The sequence below is a fragment of the Eucyclogobius newberryi genome, unplaced genomic scaffold (assembly GCF_026437365.1).
Source record: "Eucyclogobius newberryi isolate DKJ021-1_F unplaced genomic scaffold, fEucNew1.0.hap1 SCAF_2, whole genome shotgun sequence".
In the NCBI taxonomy this organism is placed as follows: Eukaryota; Metazoa; Chordata; class Actinopteri; order Gobiiformes; family Gobiidae; genus Eucyclogobius; species Eucyclogobius newberryi.
Genome location: NW_027315834.1, coordinates 19,502,497 through 19,511,784, shown reverse-complemented (window position 1 = coordinate 19,511,784; position 9,288 = coordinate 19,502,497). Strand labels below are relative to the sequence as shown.

General features: G+C 39.1%; 1 protein-coding gene across 1 annotated transcript; it reads right to left on the bottom strand.

The window, feature by feature from the left end:
- Nucleotides 1–3,917: 3,917 nt before the first annotated feature.
- il7r (interleukin 7 receptor) lies at nucleotides 3,918–6,795 on the bottom strand. Its single transcript, XM_072453755.1, has 8 exons — nucleotides 6,648–6,795; nucleotides 6,425–6,560; nucleotides 5,459–5,601; nucleotides 5,229–5,374; nucleotides 5,005–5,158; nucleotides 4,818–4,905; nucleotides 4,463–4,535; nucleotides 3,918–4,385 (listed from the first exon to the last, which is right to left on the bottom strand). Exons 1-8 carry the CDS (start codon nucleotides 6,718–6,720, stop codon nucleotides 3,972–3,974), a joined length of 1,227 nt encoding a protein of 408 aa, XP_072309856.1. The 5' UTR covers nucleotides 6,721–6,795; the 3' UTR covers nucleotides 3,918–3,971.
- Between the last annotated feature and the right edge of the window lie 2,493 nt (nucleotides 6,796–9,288).

Below are 9,288 nucleotides of genomic sequence, written 5' to 3'. Positions count from 1 at the left end.
AATTTAAGTAATCTGTGTATCTGTGTAATTCTTTGAAATTACACATTTTAGTTCATCTGTAATTTACCTCATTTTTAGAAAGCTGGTTTAAAGTGCATTTGACTGTTTGGATAGTCCTTGTGGTAAATATTTATTATAGTTTTACATAGAAAAGTTGATAGAGAAAAGTTGAAATTTACAGCTGAATAGAGCTGAATTCTAAAACAGAATCCTTCTGTCCTTGTCATCGATAAGCGACATTTCATCAAAAACGCAGCAACAATTTACACGCAACTGAAATTTCTGACAGTTTAATCATTCATTTATCATCTGTTGCTCATGTCAAACCAGGAAGAAACATTACAAAAGTCCCCGAAATTGTCAAAAGGGGGAAAAATCTGCAACATTTTTTGTCAAATCTTATGTCATGTTCGCTATGTTTTACTGAAGTCATACACCCTTACATACTCTTATGCAATAGTCCGCAAATGGGTATGGTATGAAAGAGTAGAAAGAATACACACATATATATTTTGGTTAGGATCTTGGATTAAAGAAATGTCTTGGATATGTTTAAAGCCTTTAAAGCCAGTCATGCTCAATGATCTGCACTATGTATATGAGATAAATATATATGCATGTAACTCCTGTAGGCATTTAATGAAGTTTGGAGCAGTTAGTTAAATATTATGGAGGCAGAAAAAATATTTCCTTTTGTATTAAGTTAATTAAGTAAAAAAAATAAAAACACATTGATTTGCTTAATGTCTTTGTTTTCCACTTTGATACCAGACGGAAAATATGAATTAACAATGTCAAAGCTCTTGCAATGTTATTTTTAAATCATCATAAAACCACAACAGCAACAACAACAACAACAACAACAACAACAACAACAACAACAAAAGAGCTAATATAAATACCTGTAAGTAAATAAAGCATGTGCTACAAAGTATATTGCTTGTGTTATTCCTGTCATTATTAGCAGCTCAGAGAATGAGGTGTTGGTTGTGTGTGATATAGTTAAAGCAGCATTACCTTTCCTTCTTCAGCCACAAACAGTGATGTGGTGTCAGAATAAATATGTTTAAAAAAAATAAATGGACATACTCGACAGATGACCAGATATGGAACAGCTCAGTACAGTTGGATATTTTGGCACATTAATACACTCCTACAGTTTGAGGAAGCAGCATTGAAGAGTGTGTTGTACTAAATGAAAGCAGTGATGTATAAATACACCATTGGTCGGTTAAAAAAAGTAAATATTTCTATTGCTAGTTTAATTTTTAAAGCTACAAGATATATATAATAAAATTGCACATGCAGGGTATTGGGTTATGAGAGATAATGAGTTTTATAAGATTTAAATAATGGTAGAAAAAGCTTCAGTTGTAGTCATCTGGACTCAGTTTGAAAAAATAGACGTTTCGACTCTCATCCAAGAGTCATTGTCAATAAAAGAATTTAGATCGAGAACTCCGATATTAATACTGTGGAATATGGAACATATGGAAAATGGAACACGCCTGGACGAATGAGGGATTACACCGACATTTAAATAATGCTTAAATCTTCAACTGCAGGTAATTCTGTTTAAAATTGGTGTTAAAATTTAGTAACGCTGAATAGCAAGTTGATTGTCATATCCCTTCTGAAAATACTTTTTTATGGACTGTAATCAATAATTAAAGCCGCAAGCGGCATCCAACGGCCCTCGCGGGCCGCCGGCCTTCCGACTCTGCGCTTTCGACTTGATAAAGATGGCGCCCTTATTGTGTGTTGAATTAAAAAAGAACTTGACAGACGGTGACACATTGGACATGGCCAATCCAGTGCAAATGAACGCAAATGTCGGTCAAACGTGCAGGTCCGCCGCACAGAGACCGTGGCACTTGGAATATAAATATGGATAACTTTTGATGCCCCGCTTGTGTATATTATTTTCCCCAAATATAAGCTTGATCGAGCTATTGCCCTTAGAGGAGTTTGTTAAAGTGTGAAGCGTAAATGTGAACATTTCAGAGATTTCGCTGTTTTCCCATTTCTGACATATATTTGCGGGTCCGCCACACAGAGACCGTAGCACTTAGAATCAAAATATGGATAAGTTTTGATGCCCCGCTTGTGTAGATGATATTCTCCAAATATGAACTTGATCGGACAATCGCCCTAGGAGGAGTTCATTAAAGTGTGAAGCGTAAAAATGTGGTGATTTGAGCGATTCTACGATTTTCCCATAAGGATAACATGGGATGTTTCTGTCATCGCTACGGTTACGCCGTACAAAATATGACTTTGGCTCTCATACTTTTATGATCAGGATGGCAAATTAGAATTTTGTTCAAAATATCATGTCATTTGGAAAAACTCTATTGTTTATAGGCCACTCTGAAGGCCAAATAGTCAGAATTCTGGGAAATGTTTGCGGCTCCGTCGCACAGAGACCGTAAAAGCTATCCTTAAAATTTGGATAACTTTAGATGCCCCACTTGTCTAGAGGACGTACACCGATTTTGAGGTCGGTGGGCAAAACGCACTAGGAGGAGTTCGTTAAAGTGTGAAACAGAAAAATGTGGATATTCGAGAGATTTAGCGGTTTTCCCATAGGGATAACATGGGAGGTTTATGTCATCGCTACGACTACGCCGTAAAAATTAAGGCATTTTTGTGATTGGCTTTTGTGATCGGGACGGCAAAATAGAATTTTGGGTAAAGTTTAGACAATTTTGGTAAAACTAATTTTTGACCTTCAATGTTAATTTAAAGGTCACTCTGTAGGGGGCGCTATCGCGCCCATTTCAATTTTGTCATCATAAACTGGTCCAAACAAGAAAGTTTAACAACTGATTCAAATTTGGTCCTAATCGGACTGGTTTTGATCAAATGGGAGCAATTTTTAGATCGGCAATATCCCAAAATAAGTTGTCCAACTTTGCGGCTGCGCCGCACACAGACCGGTAAAGGTATCTCAAAAAATTGGATAACTTTAGATGCCCCACTTGTCCAGAGGACGTCCGCCGATTTTGAAGTCGGTGGGCAAAACGCCCTAGGAGGAGTTCGTCAAAGTTTGACGTGAACAAAATGGCTAACACAGCGTGTTTTCATTTTCAAAGGAAGATGGCGGGCATAGGGTAAGTCTGGGGGCGTGGCTACAATAATATTTTTTTTTTGTCCTCACGAGAGGAATGCGTGTTCCGAATTTCGTAGCTTTACGACAAAGTTGACCTCGGGGCGTCTCCCATAGGCGCAATGTATTTTGACTTTTGTCGGTGGCGCTGTCGCGCCATTTTTTTACGAAAAAAAAAATGGCCCAGAAAAAACAAAATTTTTCGCCGATTCTGAATTTTGGGCAAAGTTTGGTGAGTTTTTGAGCATGTTCAGGGGGTCAAATTAGAGCTCAAAGCGCAGATGAAGAACAAAAAAAAAATAATAATAATATTTTTAGCAAAAACAATATAGCCGTTTCCACTATAACAACAAATTATACATCGTTTGAAAGCTCTAAGCCTTCCCGATGCCGCCATGGGGTGGAATCATCATTACGAGCGCTTACGCGCTCGTCACTCTCTATTCCGTCGGGATGCCCCGCCCACTCCCCATAGACTTCCATTGATTTGAGTAGATACAAGCATGGCCCATGCCTGCGGCATGGATTCTCGCGTACGGGACGATGCCAGGAGGGTTTTTGGAGGAATGCAGCGCTTCGCGCTGCTGTTGTCAACAATGAGTGAGTGGGCTACGCCCATTCACTAATTGTTGACTATTTCTGTCATAGCAGGAGTAAGTATGCATGATCCATGCCTTCGGCATGGGCTAGTTCACTGTACTTGCCAGGGGCGACGGGGTACCAAACATGCGGGCTGCGCCCGCATGTTTGGTCAGACAGTTGCAACGCTGCCTTCGGCAGCGTTGCGGGAGCAATAGGCCCTCCGCCCTGCTGGGGCTCAGGCCTAATTAATATGCAACGAGACAAACATCCCAAACAAAGATCAAGTTGCACTCAGATGTGTGGCGAATGTCTTGTCATCTGTCCCAACTGTTTTGATCTGGTAGAAACTGGACACAGTGACATAGGAATTGTCCATTTCACTTTGTATGATCCTGTGGTCCATTGGAGTGGTCTCTGGTGCCTCTACATGTTGGACCGGGTTCTGAAAAGGCAGGCCCTTTGTCGGGACGTCGGGCTCTCCTTCTGAGGTGCTACTCTGGCTCAACAGCTCCACCTCCTCAGTCCGGACACTGCTGTTGCTCAGGGAGGCGTCTGTGCTCGGGGAGGAAGAGACTGTCCCAGCTGCAGACAGCAAAGACTTGGTCTCACTGCAGGACGATGTAGCAGACTGGTTCACGCTGGAGTAGACATTCAGAGAACTGAACTCTTCAGGATTGTAGATTAATAAAAGACCCTGTGCATAATCCAGCATATGTTACAGCACTATCTTTAATCATGTAATCCGTGGGTTGTACTGTTGTAAATACTCACTTTATTTGCCCCCCATATCTGCTCAAGAGTTGTTTTGGGATGTGGTATACTTGGCCACATGTAGGTCAGTATTCTATGGAAAAATTAGCACACAAGAAATATAAATGGGGAAGTGCAATCATTAGAATTTTCACCAAGATTTCTTGTCATCAATGATTCTTAGCTCAAAGGCAATTATGGTTGCTATGTTGTTGCAACTTATACAAGTATTTAATTAGGTATTAAGGCTGCTACTACTTACAACATGTCCTCCCTTCTCTCTCATCCCCATTTCACACTAAATGGTCCTGTCTAATAAACTCTACGGGCCAAAAAATCCTCTTGAAAAAAGAAAAGAAAATTACATTGAACTTACTTATTTTTCCACATGAGAACCATGATCCCCACCACTACAACTGGAGTAACGCTCCACAAAAGGACATAGAGGTTTTTTGGTTGATCACCTGTTGCAAAGACAAGAGCTCGTCATAAACGTTGTAAATCCATTAAAGATTAAATCCGTTGTAAAGAGACATAAATAGCCTTTTAGAGTTTGTTGACACCTGGGGGTGTTTTAAAGGTGACGGCTCGGCTCCACTCACTCCATGTGCCCTGAAAGTGCACCCACGGTATGGCTCGCACCTTCACATGATACTCAGTGCCGCTGCGCAGATGGTCCCGGCCGATGTTCATCGAGGCTGATGTCATGTTCTGAGTCTGTTTTATTTTAGAATAATGTTTTTGTTATTGGTTAATACTTCTGAACATTATAAGATGAGGCAAGTACCAGGTTGATCTTTTCACTCCAGAGCTGAATCTGAAAGCGTTGGTTCTCCACTGTGAGGTAGTCACGCTCGTATGGGGTTTGGACATAAACAAGAGCCTGGTCCTGGTTGAGAGTCACGTTATACACCTGCGGACTTTTTGGTTTGACTTCAGGAAAGTACAGAACACTTATGTGACATAATACAGAAAACAACGTTATGTTTCCAAGTGTTAAAATCAAAATTAACCTACTTTGTTTTCTGAGGTCAAGTTTTGTCTCGACCTGGTGGCCTCTTTTCGACAGGGCAGTCAGAGTGATGGGGCAAATGGGATTCAAGTCTTTTGAGATCACAGTCTCTCCAGTTGCCTCCACACACTTTTCATTGCTCTGACAACTACAACAACAAATTAAATCACTGGGATGAATCTAATGATTCAATTCCACATGCAATACATAGTTTACAGAACCAATAATATTATTGCACATGATGATATGTGGTTAATCACAAATTAATATATATTTTAAACAGCATTTTGTATATTCCCTTCATTCACTTTCAATTATTTCATAAAATACAAATATTTGTATAATTATAATCACCCATAGAATGGACGACCATGACATTCACAATGTCCTTTCTTTCTGTATTGGTCTGTACCGCATACTAATGGACATTATTGTGTTATTGTGGTAGAAATTCAGCAGATACACCGCTTGGTAATTATTACCAGTATGTGGTCTGTGGCAGAACTCCATTAGCAGACATTTCCCTTGACGCTGAAATGGTGTTCGACGTGGTAAAGGGGAATTACTTGTTTACTATTTTAAAGATCAACGAGTATTTTATAAAATGGATTCATGTACAAACAAATCATTACAGTTCAGATTATTTCAAACTGAAGAGAGGCACTAGGCTAGGCTTAACCTTATCTCTCTTGTTATTTTGTTTAGTGATTGAACCACTGACTACAGCCATGAGCATGGAGAAAGACTTCAGTGGAGCTCAGGTTGCTCAAGTTACTGTTTGAAGATGGAATTATTTCTTTTGTCTCAAACCTGACAGATCAATACTCACTCTGTCAGAAGTAAAGCAGTCATTTTCTAAGGCTTTTGGGGATGGGTTAACTAGGCTCTAATACCCAACTGTCCAATAACTCTTTTTAAAGCAGGGGACTTTCAGTGGCCAAAACAATGTCAGAATTATAGAAATGTTTTACCAAGCAGTTATGTTCTTGATGTAGTCATAGTCTTCGTCCTCGTCATCCTCCAGATTGTAGCCACTGGAGATTAGCTGACAGGTTACAGTATTCTCTTCAAATATACTGATATGGGACCAGCAGTGCACTGTGGGCACTGGACAGACACAACATACATCCAATCAACTCACTTAAACAATGTAGTTGACGATTCAACATTATTGATGATTGAATGTGCTCTCACCCATCCCTGGGTCTGGCTCTCCACTCTGGGCTCCTGCTCTGGCTGACAGCATCACAGTCCAAAGCAGCAGCATATTCCAGCAGCTCTGTAGACCTCTATCTCTGCTTCACCCGCGCCGTCTGCTGCTCTCAGCCACTCTGAGCTTTTGAACCACTCACAGGAACATAGGCGGAGCAAAGACTCTTCACTTACACAGGAAACCAGATACTCACAGGATGTTCAGATGTGGTGGTGCTATGTTTAATTGTTTTGTTTTGACAAGAAGAGTGTTGCGTTGGGTACAGGCTTTACATTCCTAATAATGTGTATATTATCTTTAAAGCCTCATGCAGCTGGGCCCATGAGCCTTACTGCACCTCCCACCTGCTCCACCTCAGTGCAATGTGCCAGGCATGGGTAGTCCTGTGGTGGGACGTATCTACAAGCACAGTTTGGAATAGCAATAGATCACACCATATTACAAACCAGGACCCTCAAAAGTGATGTTTTTTTCCAAGCATATGTATGTTACCCGGTTTTCTATGTAAAGTGAAAAGGTGGGATATACTCTAAGTGGGACAAGGAAAAATTGACTATGACAATTAGTGTCTTATTGTCTTGAAATAATACGGACTGCTGCTATAGACAAGTCTCGTAACATCATCAACATCACAGCATCTAAACCAGTGCCTCCAAACCACTTCCCGTACTGAATAATCTACTTTGCTTTGGGGCCACAGTGTTCACCGTGTGCACTGAACTCATTGTGAGGACAACGACCACTTATGACACCTTTGCAAAGCTCCGCTCCAACAGAAGTAATTCAGTAAACCCTAAAATGGGCTGACACGTCAACAATTGTATCAAACGCATCCACTTTTTCAAATCAGCATTAACATGAATTGTTTAATTATAAACTAAAGAATGTTATAAAAACAGCATTTGGACTGTAAGTTCCTTTTCGTAAAACATGCGTCGCCAAAATAGCCTTTTCTGTGAAGGTTCTATTCAATGGAATATGTTCCGGTCCATTTAAAATCTATGACAAAATTTAGTATCTTCAAAAAAGAAACTAAATCTTAGATGGGTCAAGCAGCTGCCCTGCACTCACGTTTAATGTGTTTTTAATCAATCTTTTCTTGTCCATGTCCTAATGTTGTACTTATCTCTGTGTCCTTGTGTTTTGTGTCTGTGAAAAGTGCTGTGAATTAGCTCCGGCTGTAAGTAAATACATACATTTCATTTTAATCAATACTTCACCAGGGGTGGAAATACTTAATTGAGTAGATATTTTTTGGTACTCTAATTGTACTTTTTTTTGTAGATTTTTACATGTGCACTTGTAATTGAGTACAATTTTAGCCATGAAATTGAAATTGAGTTGTGGTTAAACCGTATTAGTTACTTCTTTAAAGATAGCTCGCACCTGTTTGGTGTTTTGGACACCGTGGGTGCACTCGAATGCAGGTGTGGGTGACACTTGTGGTTCTCTTGCAAACAGAAAGATTAGTTTGGCAGGATAATGTGCTTTACACATGTGCCAATTTTAAGTATTTTCTATTAACATTAGAACTGAATGAACGAGACACTTTTTGCTTTACAGACAGGGCTTTACTTCTGTCTCGGGCTCATGGGGATGATGGTGAATTTTCAAAAACATCATTTTCGCTGGGTTCCCACACTACTCAAAATTATTTTTACTAAAAATGATTTATTAAGATTTTTCCAGGATATTTTAGAGAATGCAATCACGGCATCTACAAACACATTACCCCCCTTTTCTACAGATCTATTAATAAAGATGACGGCAAAGTCTATACAAAGTCTACAATGATGAATTAATCATAATATGAAGGCACTAATTATATCCTCACTCTCAATTAAAATAATGTTAACACAAATGTGGCAAACAGAAAGCTTATCAACCTTATCTCTTTTGTGATATTGCATTGTATATTTAGAAAAATAAATCACACATTAACTATTGATCCTGCTTTATTAGACTGTATTGAGAACTGTTTTCATCATTTTACTTTTTTAAATAGCCAAAAGTAAAATGTTACTGAAAGGTAAGATCATGTGCAACATAGGTCCAGTGTAACAGGGAGGATAACAAGATGTGTAAAGTCCTGCTTTTAGGTTTATTTAACAACATTTTTTTCATTCAGCTTGTCTGGGCTGTATAGAATACATTGGCTATTAATGTTGAATTACAAACATAGGTTCACACTATATACTGTCGTGATCACATGCAATGGTATTTATTGTATTTATTTATTTGTCTATGGGAGTTTTTGTTTATAGGGGCTCTTCTACTGAAAGTGTTTTTCAGACTTCCTATAAGTGATCTGTTCTTTTCTTCTGTATCTTCCTGCGTTGCACCAATGAAATTTCCCCATGTGGGACAATAAAGGATTATCTTATCTTATCTTATCTTATTCTGCACATTTGTAGTGTACATGTATGGAAATGTTCCGTTAGGGCAGCTGAACTTCAGTCTCATATTTTCTATGCCCTAAATAAATCCAAGAAATTGTGAAATTGATGCTCTCAAATTGGTGTCCAACAGCAAACTGTCACCTGGTTCTAGTTTCCAGATTTCATTCAAGGATAAAATATAGTTTTTCTAGGACATGCATTTTCCCATGTCTAATTTTCCAAG

Coding starts and splice junctions, on each gene's coding strand:
- il7r (XM_072453755.1), bottom strand. CDS start 6,720: ATGCTGCTGCTTTGGACTGTGATGCTGTCAGCCAGAGCAGGAGCCCAG. Junction 5,159..5,228: donor GGAGTGAAAAGATCAACCTG/GTACTTGCCTCA, acceptor AAAATAAAACAG/ACTCAGAACATGACATCAGC. Junction 4,386..4,462: donor AGATATGGGGGGCAAATAAA/GTGAGTATTTAC, acceptor GATTATGCACAG/GGTCTTTTATTAATCTACAA.